The sequence below is a fragment of the Paecilomyces variotii genome (assembly GCF_004022145.1).
Source record: "Paecilomyces variotii strain CBS 101075 chromosome Unknown C8Q69scaffold_8, whole genome shotgun sequence".
In the NCBI taxonomy this organism is placed as follows: domain Eukaryota; kingdom Fungi; phylum Ascomycota; class Eurotiomycetes; order Eurotiales; family Thermoascaceae; genus Paecilomyces; species Paecilomyces variotii.
In genome coordinates, this window is record NW_021167147.1 from 706362 (window position 1) to 725018 (window position 18657).

An 18657-nucleotide genomic window follows, 5' to 3' on the forward strand; every position below is an offset into this window, starting at 1 on the left:
CGATTTGCGATGTCTTCTGAAAATGCATAGCTAGACGCATAAATAAATATTTACATGAGACTGTAGTCTGGAAAAGACAATATGGACCTTTAAAACTTTAAGATTTAATCCAATAATCCAAGTATAGCAAGCCATAACTAAATGAGGCAATACACATGACTTACAAGAATTTCTACATCTTTTTGTCTTCATATCGCATGTTTGATTATCTTGCTGTTCGCCAGTCGGCCCACCTCGCCCGAACAAGCTCCGCGTTCCCCGCCAACTCTAAAAGTTCAAGCCCCTTAAATTAAAGGCCGCAAAAGCCATAACTACAACAGAAAGAGTTGTCTACACGGCCTTTCCATCCCCGGATCCCTCAGGATGGATTGTATAACCTCCCGCATCCCTCCTCCTATACTCGCAGCCGCAGAGGATCTGGGTCTCGAACCGCAATGGCTCAGCATCGGGATCGTGGCGAGCTTCACGTTCGTCGCGGCATACTTGGGCTACGCATACGTGCTCTGTCGGAGAGAGGCGCCGGTCAAGTTCAACGTTCCGCTTCCGCCTGAAGTGCGTCCTAATTGGGTCGCGAAGAACTGGGATGATGTGCAAGCAGAAGATAAGGTGTTGTTGGAGGCGCAGACTCGAGGGGTGAGTGGGATTTCAATCCTGGTGAATGGTTTGCGGGTGGGATGAAGGGTGGTTGGCTGACTTGTTTATTCGTTTTTCTGAGTTATAGCAATGGAGCGAAAAGAAGATAATGAGCTATTGTCCGGCGGATGGACGAATTTTGGGCGCTTCTGGTCCGGGTATTAAGCCGGAGACGCCGGAGGGAATCGATCGCGCGGTGCAAGCGGCGAAAAAGGCGCAGGTTGAATGGGCGAAGACATCGTTTGCGGAGCGGAGGAGGGTTCTGAAGACTTTACTGAAGTATGTTGTTTTAGTCTTGGAACGTGTTAATGGGTGTATCGGGATACTGACGGTTGCGCGCTTCTTGCAGATACGTACTTGAGCATCAAGATGAGATCGTGACTGCCTGCTGCTTGGATTCCGGAAAGACTAAAGTCGACGCATCGTTTGGCGAAATCCTCGTGACGACTGAGAAACTGAAATGGACAATCGATCATGGAGAGAAAGCGCTGCGGACTGAATCTCGACCGACCAACTTCCTGATGATGTATAAGAAGAATACGGTTCGGTATGAGCCTCTGGGCGTGGTCGCCGCTTGTGTCTCTTGGAACTATCCTTTCCACAACTTCATTGGTCCGGTCATCAGTGCTATCTTTGCTGGTAATGGAATCGTGGTCAAGCCTTCGGAGCAGACGGCCTGGTGTACGGGCTATTTCCTGGACATCATCCGTGGAGCGTTGATCAGCTGTGGACACCCCCCGGATCTGGTCCAGAGTGTCGTGTGTCTGCCGAACGTTGCGGACGTCCTAACATCGCACCCCGATGTCTCTCAACTTACGTTCATCGGCTCGAGGCCCGTTGCGCACAAGGTCTGCGAATCTGCAGCGAAGGCGCTACTCCCTGTGACGGTGGAGCTTGGTGGAAAGGACCCTTCGGTTATCCTGGATGATTCGACGACTATCAAGCAGCTTCCTGATATCGCCTCGATCCTTATGCGCGGTGTTTTCCAGTCCGCTGGTCAGAACTGTATTGGTGTAGAGCGGGTTATTGCTCTGCCCGGTGTCTATGACAGGCTGCTGGACATTGTCACACTACGTATCAAGGCACTTCGTCTAGGTTCCATCTTTTTGGACTCCAAGCCTGACCCTAAGGATCCTAACTACAAGCCTATCACTCCAGATGTGGGCGCGGTGATCTCTCCTACTGGCTTCGACCGCTTGGAATCTCTCATTGAGGATGCCGTTAAGAACGGTGCTCGTCTTATCTGCGGTGGAAAACGCTACAATCACCCGAGACACCCATATGGCCATTATTTCACACCCACCCTACTCGCAGACGTCACTCCCTCGATGAGAATCGCCCAGACTGAACTGTTCGCTCCTGTGTTTGTTCTCATGAGGGCCTCTTCTGTGCCGGATGCCATTGCCATTGCCAACTCCACCGAGTACGCCCTGGGTGCCAGTGTGTTTGGATTCAACAGTCGGGACGTTGAAGCCTGCGTCTCTGGCATCAAGTCTGGTATGGTCGCCGTCAACGATTTCGGAAGCTACTACGCCGTCCAGCTGCCCTTCGGCGGCGTCAAGGGCTCAGGATACGGCCGATTTGCCGGTGAGGAAGGTCTGCGCGGTGTGAGCAACATCAAGGCGGTCTGTGTGGACCGTTTTCCCAGATTGATGGCCACCAAGATCCCACCCACGGTCGACTATCCGATTTATAAGGGCGACGGTGATCGTAAGAACGGCAATGGAGCATGGGAAATGTGCAAGGGTGTGGTGGAGACTGGATACCAGTTGACTTTGGCTGGACGAGCCAGTGGAATCATGAAAATTATGAAGAATCTGTGAGAAGATATTTGATATAAACTGTGGCGGTCAATTCACGACTGCATGTCAGCAAGGGTAAAAGCCCTGTATAATAATGACTGTATAAAAGAATCAGTGTATAATAACGAGAAATTATCTCAATCCTCATATTTTAATCATGCACGGTAGTTACATTGTACCGAGGAGCTAAATCGAGAAATGGACTGATCTACAAGTGTCATCAACGTCTCAATTATTAACTTGCGTCAATAATCATCTATCATAAATTAAACATGAAACCACAAAATCGAAGATGGGGTATGAAAAACGCACGACAGCGAGCAAAAAGTTCAACAAAGCTGAGAACGCTCCCATTTCGTTGCCAACGGATAATCATATCATCTCCCATCTTCATCCTCACTCGTGAAGCGCAGATACTTTGCGAAAGGGAAAAGAAAAAAAAAATCGAAGAACCGAAAAACCATGTGGTATTATCATAATAAAAAAAGTTTGCATCCGTAACATAACCCATAATAACGCGTATCGTCATCCATCGTCCCTATCGTCCCTCATCACCATTGAACTTGAGATCCCACGTTTCCTCGTGTTTTGTTGCTTGATCAAGATCATATCGTTGATCTTGTTGTTGTTGTTCCTGCTCCTCTCCGTCGTCGTCTTCCTCCCACGTAGCCACAGGTGAGGCATGAGATGATGACATCGCAGACGGTGACGATACCGGAGATGATGGCCTGGCAGACGGCACCGATGCCGTTCACGATGGCCATGAGGCAGCTGCCGATGGCTTGGAAGATTGATGTGATCTGTTATCAGGGTTGTTGGTTAGTTCTTTGCTCCAGTAATATGTATGTGAAAGGCTGCGTGGTAGGGGGAGAGACGTACGCAAGAGCAGACAGCACCCATTTTGAATTATGAGGAAGTTGTTTTCTTTTTGTTTTGGAGAATTTAGTTGGACTTGGGAGTGGTAGAGGTTTCGCTGCTGTTCGAATATGAACTTGAAGCTGGAGCGTGGAGAGAAGTGTTGCTGAATGGTTGCATGAATCAGATTTTCTTTGCTGTTTTTCGTTGGTCTTGAAAATCGAGCAAGCAATGAATTCATCAGAGGAAGAGGCAAGTTGGCAGCTATATATGTTGGTATGATATGGCTGCTGCTACACGACCGATGAAAATTTTCCTACACAATTATGTTTATCCAAGTTACAAGTTGCCCTGGTCTAGAATTCCGTCATAGGGGTTATCCTGGACGTCATGAGCGTTCAAGTTTCTGTTCTTCCTAATTGCCTATCTCCCTTCGATTTCTCCTATCAAACGCAGGACCAACTCACAACCGTCCAGCTAGTCTATCCCGCTTCTCCATATCTGAACTAAATGGAATGTCAGTGCGCAGGGTCAACGGACATGGATCCATACTTCATAGAGGGCTGGGGTTTCTAGATATCATTGGAAGAGTCGCGGCTGTTCCAAGGCATGGACATCACCTTCGACCATTCAGGAGGAGAACCAACCGCACGAGGATTGGATCATAACGTCGATGTCTCTTTTTCCCTGGTTTACTTGCACCGCTTGATTCAAGGATAATTGTCGATTGTTGGACGTTTTGCGTGAGTGGCGTCATGGTTCTCTTTGGGGCTCTTTTGACGTCATTTGAATCGGAGCGGAGTCACTGGAAGTCCAGAAAGAGACTAGCGTCAGGGCATCATCCCGTGATGAAGAACCACGTGCTCTAGCATTGCCCTAAGGCGGAACGAGTTCTGCCAATCAGTTGCTTCGAAGGGCTCTGGGGAACAATTCTCTTGTTGACTGAATGGGAGATTATTTGTCTTGGAGCGTTGGGATATGTTAACCTCGTCCGTGAAATTCTCCACTTGCTAGTGCTCTCTGAGCTTGATTCAGCCCTACCAGAGCTTATTTTGTTGGCATTGGTTTCTTGGTAGTCTTATGATGAACGATTAGGGGGCAACGAATGAGCTCTCTCGTGTCGTGTCCACGGTGATGGAACTCACTCCTATCAGGGTGCGCGGACGCAGGAAAAAGCGAGCTGTCGCAAAGAAGAAGAGTCATGAAGAGAAGGAAAATGCAGAGTCTAAAGCTGTTGCGTTGCGCCGGCCCAAGGGTGGTCGGCCGATGATGTCTCTTGAAGATAAGGCAGCCTCGCAGTCCAGAGCTGCCGCGCGAAAGCGTCTTCCGCAGACAACTCCCCCTGGCAGACGACGCAGGAAGTTGTCAAGGTTAGAATGCCTTCCGGTAGAACTCATCGAAAAGATATTTCTCTATTCACTGGACGTCGATCTGCCCCGGTCATCGCCCACTCTGGCAGCTGCATTGTCCAGGGAGCGGATGTATAAGGTCTTCATTTTGTTGTCGTTCTGGAATGACCTGCCTGTCGAAGAAGATGCTTCTCAACCGATGATAGCACGCATCCTGGCACCGGCTGAATATGAGCGCCTGGACGAAGAAGCACGGAAGGCCCTGCAATCTGATGTTTTACGCTGTCGATGGTGCACTGTCCAGCGCATCTTGGGAGAGCTCCCTCAGCTGATGAACCTCACACTCCAGAAGTACTGGCTAGGGGCTGGTATCTCAATGGACAAGACTAACCAGGAAAACTTCGATCGTTTCCTGGCCAGAAAAGATGATATTCGAACATTCGAGGGTACGGACTCCAGGGGGGATCACTACACCTTGACCGTCGTACCATTGCTCTCAATCACTATCACCTGTGCAGAGACACAGGAGGTCGAGACACATCGCATCCTCAGTGTCAAGAGATTTCCCGACAGCCTGTTACGCGGCGACGACGGGTTTTCCGACGACGACATAGCCTATCTCGAAACCCTCCGTACCGGACACGGCTTCGACGCTCCAGGCACAGACGTCTCATTCTCCCGAGACGCACTCCAACAAGGAATTCACAATGCTCTTATAGAGCACAACTCTCGCGCTCTCACCGCCCTTCTGAAAATAGACGAGTACTTCATCCGTCATCGCCTAGAAAGCGAAGGGACAAGCTCTACCCCCCCCTATTCCATCCCACCGGAACATTTCCACACAGCCGTGACAAATGCCGGCAATGATCCAACATTCTTCCAACTTCTTCTCCGCACAAACGCAGAGTCTCTTCCCGCGGATGATGCAACCATCACGCAGTGGGCAATGGATCTCAATAACGGTTTGGGGAACTGGTTGCTTGATTTCATGGTACAGCTTCCGGAGCATATTGAAGCTGCGAGAGCTGACCCTCGTACGGCTAGTCTGTTCTATATGGGCAGGGCTAATCAGGACATTGAGCTTGGAAGGCGGTACCTTAATGAGGTGCTGGGTATTACGGAGTTGTCAAGTTGGATGGAGGAGACTGAATTCGACGTGTCGAGTTTATGGGAGGTGGAGAGGTCATCTGATTCTGCATCTTGAGGCCTGTCAATCAATGAATCGAATAAAGTATGCTTCAGCATTACTCTAACCATGCGATGGAACATCCGACAAGAGTCTTTCTTGGCACTGGAACACCCCACCGAAAGAAAACCATACACTGCCCAACTACTGCTCTACAGCACAGGACCATTTTATATCATATGCAATATGTGCTGAAAAGGAGCAACGCTTTCTATTTCTTGAAAAGTCTATGGGATGACGTCTTTGAATAGAATCAAAGCATTATATCACCTGTGGCTAAGGCGCGAAATTACATACAGGTAATAGAATATGATACATATCTCCGTCGAATTGATGCTGATCGACAGTGCAGCCATCCTTGAGGCAGGGCCGTCAAAGGATTCGGAACATCACATAATATCTCCAGTGAAGAGAAGGTCGAGGTCGTGGAATGCTATCTGGCGGTCTTTACCTGGTGTGTCTGGATTCATAAATCGTCAGCTGGTGGACCTTATTGCAGAAAGACTCGAGCATAAGACCACTTACATTCACAGGTGCTCACCGACGGTCTGGACGACGGAACCGATGGGGACTCCGAGGGCAGGGAGACCAAGACCGGAGAGGAGACCAGCAACGCTGGGAGCGAGCTGCATCAGAAGGAAGCCTCCGTCGTAGCTGACGACGTGGAGGACACCGTTAACATGGGGAGCGAGGTCCTTCAGCAGGTCACCGACGGAGCTAGCGCTGGCGACGATCTGACCAACGGGGACACCGACAGCGGGAAGACCGAGACCAGAGACGAGAGCAGTAACTTCAGGGCTGAGCTGGATGAGAAGCTGCTTAGCATCCTGGCCAGTAACTGTCAGGAGACCCTGAGCAGCATTTCCCGCGTCGCTGACGACCTTTCCTTCCGCGCGCTTGACGTGGTCACCAACAGTAGAGACGATAGAGCCGACGGGAACGCCAACGCCAGGGAGAGCGAGACCCTCGAGGAGACTAGCGACGGAAGGAGCAAGCTGAACCAGGTAGAACCCTCCATCAGTGCCGGCGACAGTGAGGAGGCCCTTGACCTCGGGAGCGACGTGCTTGGCGAGATCACCGGCGGAGCTGGCGGTAGAAATGATGGTACCGACAGGGACACCGACCTCAGGAAGTCCGAGACCGCTGACCAGGTTGGACACTGCAGGGCTGAGCTGGACGAGCAGGTGCTGAGAGTCCTGACCGGCGATGGTCAAGAGCTTCTGAGCGGGCTTGCCAGCGCCAGTGACAAGCTCGCCGGCGGTGTTTCGGCCATCAGCGGGGAGAGCCGCAGCAGGAGTGGCCAAGCTGGAGTAAGCTGGCACACTGGGAGTGGGAACAGCCGAGATCGAGGGCAGGTTGGCGGCGTTAGGAATCTGCATGGCCGGAGCGGCCATGGCAGCGCCCGCCATCATGGCGGCAATGGTGCAGGCGAAGGCCTTCATTGTGACTGATTTCTCGAACGAGTGGACGGTGGGATATGCACAAAAGAGAGTGAAAAGAATGATATTATTCTATACCACACGTGTCGCCGGGGTAGGCAAAAAGAATGACTGGGGACACTGGAGTGCGTTGAGGAAAGAAAAGAGAAAAAGGAGGAATCACCAGGCGGAGGCATCTTATTCTTTAATACTGATACCCATAAAACGGTGATCATCAGTGTACTCGCCGTATGGAGTATAGAGGGAGCAGAAAACGCACCTTTCAGCCTTGAATCCACAGTATCTATCCACCTAGTTAGAATCAGATTTGGCTTCGGATATGCGCTCCCGTGTGGAGGAACAGTTAATTTGCAAGGAACAGGCTCCACGGCGATTAATCTTTGAACAATAGTCATGAGGGTCTGTATCTGTATTATTACTCCAAAACATCCTACCATCACGATTGGCAGTTTAGTAAGTAGTTAGGTCCTTGGCAGCTCGGATACCCTCCCGGAGTACTGGGAACAACGATGCAGCTATCAAGAAACTACTCAGTAGCGTGATCAAATAGAACCCAAGCCATATTTTAGTTATTCATTTACAGCGCCATATTATTGGGTTAGCTTGATCACTTCATCTCCTGACGGCGGACAACGGCGGATGATCTGAGGACCCACAAAAGGGACTTCAGGACAATCTGTCTGAATCTCTGGCAATACCAAATCCCGGAACGATTCACGGGTGAGATTATTGGGTCTCTATCTAGATAGCTGGTAAGTTTCTTACAGTGATGCTTGAGATTGGCATCTGGCCCATGCAGAACGGAACATCGACAGCGCTTCTTCAAAGGAGATCTATCTCATCGAAGACCGGCTTTTAAGTTATATTAGTTAGCAGAAGGTTAGATTATAGTCGATATGATCGCCGGAAAAGAAAGTTGAATACGGAGTAATGGTACCCAATACGGAGCTGCATAATGATAATATGCCCATTTTTGTAGGAAAGAAGGATCTACCTCTCTAAGTCTATCTAGCGGTTTTCATGTGATTGCACATCCAGCCTCTGCAGTGCTCATTTCGGGCTGCTTTCTAGAATTGACATGGTTCCGTATATCGCTCCCCTTTTTTGGATGATGGGAATTATGGCCAGTATTAATTTATCTAGCCCATTCTTCATCAGCGATTGTTTAAGGCGCCTTGGGAGAGATCATGGTATTGAATGATGGCCAGCGGACACACGGGATATTCTACCTACTCGGGCAGAGTAGTTCATACACTCAGGTAACTAACAATGTCGTATTATTATTATTACACGTAGTACAGAAGTATCCAGTTAGTCCTTTTGATGCTTGCAGTCTACTCCGTAATCATCATCATGTGCCAGCCAACACTTCCATGGCATGGGTCCCAGGCCGACGATCACCGGGAAGAAGCCCGACTAGACTATCAAGTGGGGGTATACTTATAGTAGTGTATAGCTTGGTGTCGATTTCAAGCCCAGGGGAAAGACATAAGCAATTCTAGGGTCGATCTAAAAAAACCAGCCATGTGGTGCCGTAATAATAATGGCCAGTCATGACATCCAGCAATTCAAGACAACCAACAGTCTTGGCATATACACATGGATAATCGATCGTCAGGGGAGCGTAGATAGGTAGCTTGATTCATTGCGGATCGGAAATTAACCTTCCCCAGAGGGAATAGGAGAGTCTTGTGACATCATGAGGTTATTTGTATTATGGTCTTTCAGCGTCTATGGTAGATTATTATTATTATTACCAGGACATGCAGGAAGCTGGGACTGTTTGGATCGAACAAGAGTCATATTAATAATATGTAATGTTCATGGTAGTTAGATAGATCGCGCCATCCACGTTTGTTTTTCCATAGATCAACGGAGTCGGTCGCCCACTCCAAGCACTAAGCCAACGTACTAGGTAATAATAATATTTCCCGGATATACGGAGGGAAAGGCTTAGCTAGACTCCTAACTACTCTAAATAACCCCCGTCCTCAGTAACTATCTAATGGTCAATATACTTAGCGAATGACGACTGATGAAATACAATACAAACGCTCTTCATTTCATATTTCAACGTCCCAATTTCCATTTATCAGCACCAATTCAGCGGTCCCCTCGCAGAGAGATTGAAGTCCCCCTATCTAAACGACCGTCGTCGGAAGCGGCAAACAACCCGACAAGCTGACGACTAGTTACCTGTCTAAGGAATGAGAAAGATTTGTGGATCGCCGAAACGATCGGTCTGCAGCGACTAGATATCATCCAGGAACGAGTGAGTAGATAACTCAGCGACGAGGGCCAACAAGAGTCCTGGGAGACGACAAAGCTAGGGAATGATTGCTTCCCAAATCGCGTCGTACCGATACAAAACACTGTGGGGTGGTTGGTTTCAGATCTCCACGTTTAAAAACAGCTCTGTTTGTAACAATTAACCTGCTTGGTCTGCTCCGGTAAGTTCTTGGCGCTGGAGAATGCTGCTTTCGTCGTGCAAATGGGGGTGAATCTGTCGAGTGTCTACCTATTTACTTGGGAGATAGAAGCTTTCGAGAGTACACCAATTGTGGGGTATGTATCTAACGTGACTTTATTCGCTCTCTGAAGACAGCAGAGAATCACCCGTAAGCTTTAGGGTAAGTAAATATTAAGTTCGATAGCCTTTAAGTAGATCGATCATAACTGAAATAACAGACTTGAACTCCAACGAGTTCTGTTGTGATATATACCTTCTAAGTAGATGGTTAATATGGATTTCTGAATATTTTCCCCACTATCAGGTCTTCAAACCACAAACATATAATCCAGTCGTTTCCAACCATTTGTATGAAATCCACCCACGGAACCCCTCTAGTTATGTGCTTCATGACTTGAATAAGATAACCAAGCCTCTGGTCTCGATCTGGAACATACTTAATAGACATATCTTGCTCGTATGTTTGGAATCATGCGATGTGCAGTCTAATAAAACCCCGTTTTTTTTTTCTTCAAGTATATCTCAATAAGCATAATCAATCCGATAAAACGTATTATTCTCGCCACTTATTTACTCTTATGTTCTGGCTAAAAAGACTCGTAATGGGAAGATAGATATATCCTCCTGGATCCGATGTATTCCTCCCTAAATCGGACTGTGTCTGTCGTCATCATGGCATTAGGATACAGAGATACTTCGTTTCAAACTGAGTTGCTTTCAGCTGTATATCTTCCATATAGATATACAGTAATAATATCAATCTCGTGACTTGGTCCTTAATAGCAACGTGAGTGTTGGCATCAAGCTGCTTAATTGTTTTAGGCAGCTCAAGAATCAAATCCCCATTATAGTTAAGAAAATGCGTATGATGGCTTTATAGGAACAAGGGACCACTTGGACTTCCCTTCCTGTCGGGGCGTTGGAATGATAAAGTCTCAGACAGTTTTATAAAGCCAAAATATATTAGGATTATTATGTAAATTGTTACTATGTATTCATATGTTTACTTTAGTTTAATTTCCTAGATCCTAAGAAATGAGTTCGAATTCTTTTTCATTTTTGTCGCGCAAGTACGCTACGTGGTCGCGCTGAGTGTTTTCCCACTGCTAGTAATATGCATGTAATGGTATCTATCTATAAAATGTAGTCTTCATTCTCTCCTCCCCTTTCTTAGTTGACTTATTTTTTCTGTCAATGCTCGTTTCGAACTTCCTTATTCTGAGGTAAAGCAGAGACAGACCAAGCTTTCGATAGATGAAAAAGCGATGATAGGATAGAATCCCATGACCGGCTCGTCACAGCGTATCAAGCAGTCAGTCCGCGCATCCATCCAGAGGAGGGCTCATCAAGTTCTATGTTGCGGCGTTAAGAACCCTCTCCCATCCCCAAATTTACCATCAGGTCGTTTTTAGTTCGTATATCGTGAGGCGGCAACTCGTGCCAGCGATTCTGCACGAGGTACCTGACAAATGGATCGTTCGGGCCACGAGCATATTTCAATGCAGCACGGAAATGGCTAGGACGCGCCGGCCAACGGAGCGGGTAGTTGTAGTTCTTGACCCGTATGTACATGCCAAGGAGATTCTCAAAGGTGTTGAAGTCCCTGGCGTGGATTGCCTGGCGGATCACGCGCTTGGAGCGATGGCAGCTGCTATCTTCGTCAATGTAGGCTTCCAGGGATAATAAGGACAGGAACTCCAGCTTAGCCCCTGTCCATGGGGGATGAAGGAGCTTGTCCGGCATTCGGGCGGGCGCGTCAACAGAGCAGGCAGGGAGACGAAACATGTCGGTCTCGTAGAAGACCGGACTGGGTTCTCGGATCTGTACTGCCCCAAAGTTGAACCAAATGGCAACTTTGAGATCTCTCTGGGACTCGGGATCTTTGGCATTGAGAATAATGTCTCCCTTACCCCGACGGCCGTTACGGCCGCGGTCATACTGCGCCCGCCGCAAGAAGTAGCTATCCAGATTGGAGAGAAATTCGCGATCCTGGGAGCTGAAGATCAGCTGCTGACATTTGCGGCGGATTACATGTTCAACATAGTCCCTTTGGCATCTGCGCATCAGCTCCACGGTGCACCAGCGGCATTGCAGAAGTCGCGTCTGGAGGACACTGCGCTCCTCCGGGGACAGGGCAAAGAAGTCCAACGGCGGAGGCAGGAAGTCCGGCGTGAAGAACCCATGGCGGGAACTGTCATTGGCGCTGCTGAAGGCTAGACGGACTAGCCAGGCATATATCAGCGGGTCGGAGAGGGAGCGCGCGATGAAAAGTGAAGCTCGTGGCAGGCTGATCTCCAGACACTCCAAGAAGATTTTCTGAATAATTTCCACAGGCAGGCTCTCCAGGCTAGAGCGTGAAGTGATGGGTCGCTGCATCAGCAGAGAGCGCGACGTCCCAGCGGTGTGGTCGCAATCGGAGGGCGTCTGGACGGGTTCCATTCACGACATAGATCCCTCGAGGTCACAACAGGGCCAAGAGCATACGCTCATGCTGCTGATGGCCGCTGCTGTTCCTCGATCACCCGGACTCTCGTTGCCTGATTTGATTTCCTATTCCTTTCCTTCTACCTGGGTGCACGTAACCCGGTCCATATAGTAGCAGTCCCCGCGGGGCTTCACACAAATAAATGCCTTAGGTAGCGGTGGGGAGTTCACAAAACCACTCGTTCGGGGCGCCGGCTTTCCAAATGCGCGGTACCTCCGAGTTGGGGCCAGCAAATCTTCCCAGCCCGATGGAAACTTCCTCTGCACGATGCGCTGGTGGTGCGCGAAAATCCCTGGGGCGCAGCGACTGGTCGATCACGAACGAGCGCGGGGGTTGATATCGTCAACCAGGGTGCGTCCTGGGTCCGTGGCAGTGGGAAAAAAGAAGTTGGAGATCCGGATCGATCAATTGGTCCAGGAAGTGACACAAAGAGGCGAAAGGAACCAGGGGGAGAGAGAGAGGAGGGACGACCCAAGCAGAAAAGCGGTCCTTTCTTATTATTTTTCTCTTTTGCGCGGTCCAGGGTCTAATAATAATACTCGATGAGACGACCATATGGTACTAATAGGCGGGGAAGCTCGATCGGATGCCGAAACCTAATAATATGCCACGATATGAACCGTCCAGGGAAGCAGATGGCAGTTAGCCAGCAAGGTAGTGCGAAAGCCGATATTGGCCTGTATACCATACTCTACTTAGTCTGGAGGGGCTTTCGGACGATTGACGATACGATCACAACGTCGTACAGAGTAATCTTCGCATTGACTATGAATAAACGCCTCGACCCGCCCGGCTGGGACGGCTCTTCCGGCTGGATGGTTCAACAACGACTTGTGCAGTCGCACGACAGACATGGTGGCTTGGGCTGTGAGCATCTCGATCGTGTCTGGCATCGGCAGCATGACTTGTTGTATGCGAAACGCCAAGAGCCTACTGACTCGACGGACGCCGGATGAAAGAGATCACTGCCTGCTTGGGACCCTATGGAGGAAAAGACCCTGTCAGTCTGATATCGCTTGTGGTATGACACCTTCGCGAGCAATGCATATCTATTCGGCCAGCAGGGTTGAATGCGTCAGTGCAAAGCTACATCATGCGTGTCGACCAAACCCCCGGGCAGCGCACTTCAATTCGACGAAGCTGTCGCTTGCAGGGCTTGTCTTTGGTTATCAGTGTCCGGGTGGACGAACAGGGTCTCTTATATCCGTCTCCGAAACTATACTTGATACCACTATAAGCCTACTGGCTCCATCAGATTCCACTTAAGATGGGATAGATTGCCCGGCGATCTGCGAGTTGCAACTTGCAAGCGGCATATTATTATTGCCCTAAGACTGCACTTCGGTTCACCTTCCCAATACGCAGTAGATACATGGGTATATGGCATTATCCCGTCCAGAGCACTGCATTGTTGTCCTGCCATCGGGCGTTATGGAGGGTACAACATTGGATGACGAGTTGTCTACGCGACCGGGAACACGGTGATACGTCGGACGGAAGAGGACACCAATGTGGATTAACCATTTAATTCAAACATGGGTTCTATACATGGACGACCAGGTCATGCAGCCAACAAGCGAAAACCGCAAGAGGCTGATCCATCTATTTGACATGGAGGCTAGGGTGACATGATCATACTGGTTGGGGGTAACAAGGGAAACGTAGGATAGTAGGTCACGACGTTTACAGAACGGAAAGGTCGCCAAAGCGCTCCTGCGGGTCGCGAAGCATTAGTAAAGAGTTCAAAGATCGACCAGATGCCACGAAAATGGGCGGGGTAGAAGGCAAAACGCACCTTGTAGCCAGGCGGCATCCATTTGCCCCGGATAACCAGGGAGGCGGTCTTCTCGTCGATCTCGGGCTGAGCGGCAGCAACCTCGTCCTGCAAAGTAGCAAACATATCTTAGTACACCATCCAAGATCACACGTTCGGGCCGCCGGAGCGAAACATACCACAGTGAGGTCCTCGAATGGGCGGGCAGTCTCGATGTTCTCGAGGGTCTTCTGCAGGTTGGACAGCTCGGCCTCGACCTTGCCCTTGGTCTCCTCAGCGTTCTTGACGGCCTGGGCCTCGAAAGCGTCAATGGCCTTCAGTTGGCGGTTGACGTCGTAAGTGGCCGGCTTGAAGCTCTTGAAGTAGTTCTCGATCTCATCAACGACCGCCTGGTTCTTCAGGATCTTGCGGTAGTGGGCGAAGTCGACAGTCTGGGGCTGCTCAGACAGCACCTGAACCTTGCGGCGCGCATCGTCGTTACGCTTCTTGAAGGCCTGGAGGGAGGCGGCAGTCTGACCGCGGAGGCCCAGCGAGCCGGTCACCTTGGTCCAGTCAAGCTTGAGGGCAGCGCTGCGCTGTAAACACAGAGTTAGCGGCGTCAGTCCATGCGACAATCGAGAGACACAGGGTAATTGGACTCAATTGACGTACTGCAGCCATTGTGATGGTGGCAGAGGAGAGATGGTAGGGAGGGGGATGGGGTCGACGTGCAAAGATGGACGTTCCGGAGAGTTGAGGCTGTTCGGCAAGGTTTGGATGCCAACACATCACGTGACGCCATGTTCCCGTGTCCCGAGCGACATCGCTCCCCTATGCTAATAGGGTCATCTGGACAACTGACAGCTCTACGTACACAATGCACCATATTAAATTGACTCTTGGAAAATACAATGGCAGGAAAAGTGGTTCGCATTTCTTTTACTGAACTGATTTACACGGCAACCGCCAGAGGAATCAGCCTCCCGAGGGATATCTGCCTAACTATCGTTCGGACTCGGTCCTGACTGCAGCTGATTCGAAAGTCACAGCCAGGACCGACTCCCTGACCTATGAGAACGTCACACAGGCCATCATTATATGCTGAGAGCCATGATGGAGTTGACAATATCGTTGTCGTTCTCCTTAAGAGCCTTAACGGCCTTCTTTCTCGAGACGTTGGCCTGAGCCATGACGAGCTCAATGTCCTTGGCCTCGAGGCCGGAGTCGTCAACCTCCTCGCCATCATCCTCTTCCTCCTCCTTCTTGGCCTCGGTCTCAGGGGCCTTGCCCTTGCCGTGGTCGTGGTCGTGGTCGTGGTCGTGACCGGCGTGGGCGTCACCGTTGCCGGCGGCCTCGGCGGCAGCCAGCTGCTGGGCAGCGGAGGCCTGAGCCTGGGAGTTCAGGTCCTCAATCTTGGCCTCACCGAAGATGCTGTAGCATTGTAAGCTCAAGTGTTCCATATGGGTCCAGACAAATGGGGTACCAACATCCAGGTGTTGCTGGAGGGGGATCGGTAGACATCGGGCTGGTTGATGACGAAGAGGATCTGTGGAACGGCGCGTTAGCCTTTCTGCAGAAAGTCGTATGTCGGATGCTCTCAAATTGTATCTTCCAGCCGCGGAGAGGGACTGGCGTCCGACTGGGGTGGTATCTTTCCGACAAGGGTCATGGACTTCATACGTTCTTGGGTCTGCGGAGGGTGACACGAGTAATTCCAGGGACGTGCTTCAGGCCGAGCTTTCCAATGGCCTTTCTGGCCTTCTTCTCGTTACGGGAGTGAATGGTGACAGCGGCGCCGCCGGGGATGGTGGGCTCCTCTCCAGCCTCAGACTCGGAGCTGCTGCCCGCATCTTCGACGTTCGCCTTGGGGACTTCCTCGTCGGGGAGCTCTTCGACTCTAGGGTTGGCCATTTTGTGATTCGGACGAGCTTGAAGTGCTGTGTTAAGCGGTCGTTAGCATTGCGCACTGTGCAATTATACAATTGATCCAGCACGAGCCGTGGGAAGTATACTACCCCGCCACCATCTGTACGCGCATGGTGGGGAATGGACTTTCCAGGCTCGGTGGTGAGAATGTATGGCTCCAGAAAGCAAGTTCGAACATACCTTGCCGTTGATAATGGACTGTGGTGGATGATGTGAATTTTGTCGTGCTGGAGGTTGGAAGCCGCACAGCTGTGTGAAGGTCCCAGGGCCGATGCGCATCTTGCCGAATACCGTTAGCGAGGCTGCTACCCTCCCGACGACCCCAATGGCAAGACACACAACCTGAGATACAAGGCTACGGTCCCCGCATTAGTTAACGATGATGGAGACATTTATATCTACAGTTAAGAACTCGTCGAAATTACTTCTAAATTGTTATTTCATAATTTTTGGCATCGAAACACGGCTGATCCCGGCCGTGTCTCCAGATCCACGGTAAATGGAACAAGCGTGCTCTTCGTGACACAATGAGGATAACCACTGCTCGGATATCAAAGTTTTTGAACCATTTTATGCTGTCAATGATAATTCGTACAGCGGATATTTGCTGGATGGACTCCAGCGATGTCAGACCACCCAAGGAATTCCTTCGCACCATGCACCGAAACCTAAAACATCTAAGACGACTTGGCGGCAGCCCGGACCTTGGCGTGCGCCTTCGCGATCTCGTAACGAGCCTGCAAGGAAGGTATCCAGTTAGCCCAATGTTTCTTCTTTTCCCTCCGATTGTAGTATACACCCATTCATCCTGGAATGTGTGTCCAACTTCGCAGATAACTCCTCCCGGTGGTAGAAAACAGTATCAACGTACCTGCTTCCTGAGTCTGAGGACCTTGAAGCGCTCGAAGTCGGTCAGGTTCTTTCTCCGCTCCTGCTGCTCGCTGCGCTTGGCGAAGCTGCTCTGAGCGAACTTGGCGTCGATCTCGTTCTTCTCCCACAGCTTCTTCACGGGGCCAGTACCGGCAGCACGGGGCAGACGGGGGATGACGAAAGGAGTGAGGGTAGCGTGAGAGAGAGCAAGGACGTGACGGGGGACGACCTTGTTCTCCTGGCTGGAGGGACCGTCGACCAGAACCTGCAATTCGCGATTTGAATCAATATGATATTCGATTGACCGCCAAACCAACTCATTTCCCCCTTTGATTCTGGATGTCACGTACACGTCTGTGGTCAACGATCTCGACAATAGTAGCCAGCTTGCCGGTGTAGGGGCCGCTGCGGATGAGCACAACGCGCCCAACCTCAACAAGCTTCCATGACGAGACTTTGATATCGATTTCGGCCATGGCGAAGGCTTCTGAAAAGGCGCACACTGGAGTTAGCGTAATTGCAACCAGCAGAACGCAGCGGCGATGATAATGCTCGGGGAAACTCACGGTCGTCGACTCCGGATTGGCGTAACGGTGGTTGTTGGTCGAAGAGTCGAGTGTCGAGTCGTCCGGAGCGAAGTTGCTGTGCTGGATCGCGAATTTCGGAGGTGGAAGCGTCGCCCACAATGAGTCTCGCTTAGCAGCCAGTAGCAGCCCGCCAAAGGCTTCTGTGTGGTCTAGGGCTGTCGTCCCACCTTGTTCTAGCGCGTCTTAGCCGAGTTGTTTTTCCGATCCGGAAAGCTCTTTTTAAGCCCCGAAGCTTCCCCCTCTTGTTTTTTTCCCCCAGTGCTGCATCTACAATGGTAGAGAAATGCGTTCTACCGGTGCCAGACATATCATGATTCCAGCTCGACTCTCCCACTAACACGACTGTGCTCTCGCAGCTCTATTGTCACTGGTATGTATACAGCATTGTTTCTTCCTGTCGTTCTTCTTACATGATGCGGTAATTTGCGATTGACCCAGCTCTGTGAAACCCTCGCCGGGGTTTCAAAAGCAGTGCTGGCGTATGATATTCATTTCTTACATATTCTGATATGCACTTCTATATCGTGTTTCATTTCATCCCAAGTTTTGCCCAATGTTCTTGGCTGACTCGAAAAAAAAAGACAAACAGGTATTCAGGTCAACCCAATCTTCACCCTGCTTTGCCAACCGTTTTTATTATTCATCTATATGGTACGTTGATGCCTTTTGCGCTTCCCCGTCTCTCCGATGATTACACCCTATCATGCCTAGATAGTAAATGACGCCTTCGGGCGATGATCTATCCTTTTATCACCAAGATCTCTGAGGACCTCCAACCATCACTATGTTGTCACCCGCCCTCTGATTGTCCAGGGACTGACATTTATATTCAGTAGGAAATGGTCTTGGCAGCAAAATTTGAACTCCGGCAACTTGCGTCCATTGCTTTGTTTTGGCAAGAGATCCAGTCGTATCTCACTGTGTAGGAAGGCGATAGTTAGAATTATGAATCCAAAAAATTATTATCAGGCATATCATTCGAAACCTTCTAGTTTCTTGTAATTCTCAAGCGTATCAGCTTGATGGCTTAACCTCGCGGACTATATTCAACTTATCACGCGTTTCTTGATGATGTGGTAGAATGTAAACATGCCAATTCCCTTCTCTTACACGTACTACTATCTCTTTGACGTGCTCCCAAAGGACACACTATTGAGATCCCCATGTCAGACACGAACCACGCAAGAGAGTATGTCCACTCGAAACGTATGTCAAGCGTCTTTCGGGAACTTGACTTGTTGGTAATATCCCGCAGCCTATTACTGCACTGCAACTGACGTGCTAGTCAATACTATAGGTGGA

At 50.0% G+C, this 18657-nt stretch overlaps 8 protein-coding genes across 8 annotated transcripts; 2 read left to right on the forward strand and 6 right to left on the reverse strand.

Annotated features, from left to right (window-relative positions):
• The first annotated feature begins 194 nt into the window (after positions 1-194).
• Positions 195-2577, forward strand: C8Q69DRAFT_420091 (putative oxidoreductase). The gene is made up of 3 exons (XM_028628384.1): positions 195-633; positions 722-912; positions 983-2577. The coding sequence occupies exons 1-3, from the start codon at positions 364-366 to the stop codon at positions 2454-2456; spliced, it is 1935 nt and encodes a 644-aa protein (XP_028483715.1). The 5' UTR covers positions 195-363; the 3' UTR covers positions 2457-2577.
• Positions 2578-3040: 463 nt separating this feature from the next.
• On the reverse strand, positions 3041-3335 carry C8Q69DRAFT_508420 (hypothetical protein; the record flags this gene model as incomplete). Its single annotated transcript, XM_028632975.1, has 2 exons — positions 3041-3235; positions 3315-3335. 2 exons carry the CDS (start codon positions 3333-3335, stop codon positions 3041-3043), a joined length of 216 nt encoding a protein of 71 aa, XP_028483716.1.
• An 874-nt stretch (positions 3336-4209) lies between these two features.
• On the forward strand, positions 4210-6135 carry C8Q69DRAFT_315147 (hypothetical protein). Its single transcript, XM_028627295.1, has one exon. The coding sequence runs from the start codon at positions 4425-4427 to the stop codon at positions 5841-5843; it is 1419 nt and encodes a 472-aa protein (XP_028483717.1). The 5' UTR covers positions 4210-4424; the 3' UTR covers positions 5844-6135.
• Position 6136: 1 nt separating this feature from the next.
• C8Q69DRAFT_315148 (hypothetical protein) lies at positions 6137-7411 on the reverse strand. Its single transcript, XM_028627296.1, has one exon. It carries the CDS (start codon positions 7265-7267, stop codon positions 6353-6355), a length of 915 nt encoding a protein of 304 aa, XP_028483718.1. The 5' UTR covers positions 7268-7411; the 3' UTR covers positions 6137-6352.
• A 3324-nt stretch (positions 7412-10735) lies between these two features.
• On the reverse strand, positions 10736-12467 carry C8Q69DRAFT_315174 (hypothetical protein). The gene has a single exon (XM_028627297.1). The coding sequence runs from the start codon at positions 12171-12173 to the stop codon at positions 11100-11102; it is 1074 nt and encodes a 357-aa protein (XP_028483719.1). The 5' UTR covers positions 12174-12467; the 3' UTR covers positions 10736-11099.
• Positions 12468-13379: 912 nt separating this feature from the next.
• Positions 13380-14795, reverse strand: C8Q69DRAFT_529112 (hypothetical protein). Its single transcript, XM_028633686.1, has 3 exons — positions 14645-14795; positions 14173-14568; positions 13380-14101 (listed from the first exon to the last, which is right to left on the reverse strand). Exons 1-3 carry the CDS (start codon positions 14759-14761, stop codon positions 13838-13840), a joined length of 777 nt encoding a protein of 258 aa, XP_028483720.1. The 5' UTR covers positions 14762-14795; the 3' UTR covers positions 13380-13837.
• A 14-nt stretch (positions 14796-14809) lies between these two features.
• Positions 14810-16191, reverse strand: C8Q69DRAFT_315178 (putative nascent polypeptide-associated complex subunit). Its single transcript, XM_028627299.1, has 3 exons — positions 15653-16191; positions 15460-15518; positions 14810-15403 (listed from the first exon to the last, which is right to left on the reverse strand). Exons 1-3 carry the CDS (start codon positions 15881-15883, stop codon positions 15067-15069), a joined length of 627 nt encoding a protein of 208 aa, XP_028483721.1. The 5' UTR covers positions 15884-16191; the 3' UTR covers positions 14810-15066.
• On the reverse strand, positions 16192-17381 carry C8Q69DRAFT_315177 (60S ribosomal protein L14). Its single transcript, XM_028627298.1, has 4 exons — positions 17335-17381; positions 17119-17252; positions 16770-17033; positions 16192-16635 (listed from the first exon to the last, which is right to left on the reverse strand). Exons 2-4 carry the CDS (start codon positions 17242-17244, stop codon positions 16576-16578), a joined length of 450 nt encoding a protein of 149 aa, XP_028483722.1. The 5' UTR covers positions 17245-17252; positions 17335-17381; the 3' UTR covers positions 16192-16575.
• Positions 17382-18657: the final 1276 nt, after the last annotated feature.

Excerpts from the sequence above, each read along its gene's own strand:
- C8Q69DRAFT_420091 (XM_028628384.1), top strand. The coding sequence starts at position 364 with ATGGATTGTATAACCTCCCGCATCCCTCCTCCTATACTCGCAGCCGCA. Across the intron at positions 634-721 it reads TGGAGGCGCAGACTCGAGGG|CAATGGAGCGAAAAGAAGAT; the intron begins GTGAGTGGGATT and ends TCTGAGTTATAG. Across the intron at positions 913-982 it reads GTTCTGAAGACTTTACTGAA|ATACGTACTTGAGCATCAAG; the intron begins GTATGTTGTTTT and ends CGCTTCTTGCAG.
- C8Q69DRAFT_315147 (XM_028627295.1), top strand. The coding sequence starts at position 4,425 with ATGGAACTCACTCCTATCAGGGTGCGCGGACGCAGGAAAAAGCGAGCT.
- C8Q69DRAFT_315148 (XM_028627296.1), bottom strand. The coding sequence starts at position 7,267 with ATGAAGGCCTTCGCCTGCACCATTGCCGCCATGATGGCGGGCGCTGCC.
- C8Q69DRAFT_315174 (XM_028627297.1), bottom strand. The coding sequence starts at position 12,173 with ATGGAACCCGTCCAGACGCCCTCCGATTGCGACCACACCGCTGGGACG.
- C8Q69DRAFT_529112 (XM_028633686.1), bottom strand. The coding sequence starts at position 14,761 with ATGTGTTGGCATCCAAACCTTGCCGAACAGCCTCAACTCTCCGGAACG. Across the intron at positions 14,569-14,644 it reads CCACCATCACAATGGCTGCA|CGCAGCGCTGCCCTCAAGCT; the intron begins GTACGTCAATTG and ends CTGTGTTTACAG. Across the intron at positions 14,102-14,172 it reads CATTCGAGGACCTCACTGTG|GACGAGGTTGCTGCCGCTCA; the intron begins GTATGTTTCGCT and ends GCTACTTTGCAG.
- C8Q69DRAFT_315178 (XM_028627299.1), bottom strand. The coding sequence starts at position 15,883 with ATGGCCAACCCTAGAGTCGAAGAGCTCCCCGACGAGGAAGTCCCCAAG. Across the intron at positions 15,519-15,652 it reads CCCTCCGCAGACCCAAGAAC|ATCCTCTTCGTCATCAACCA; the intron begins GTATGAAGTCCA and ends GCCGTTCCACAG. Across the intron at positions 15,404-15,459 it reads CCCTCCAGCAACACCTGGAT|CATCTTCGGTGAGGCCAAGA; the intron begins GTTGGTACCCCA and ends ACAATGCTACAG.
- C8Q69DRAFT_315177 (XM_028627298.1), bottom strand. The coding sequence starts at position 17,244 with ATGGCCGAAATCGATATCAAAGTCTCGTCATGGAAGCTTGTTGAGGTT. Across the intron at positions 17,034-17,118 it reads AGATCGTTGACCACAGACGT|GTTCTGGTCGACGGTCCCTC; the intron begins GTACGTGACATC and ends CGCGAATTGCAG. Across the intron at positions 16,636-16,769 it reads TCCTCAGACTCAGGAAGCAG|GCTCGTTACGAGATCGCGAA; the intron begins GTACGTTGATAC and ends CCTTCCTTGCAG.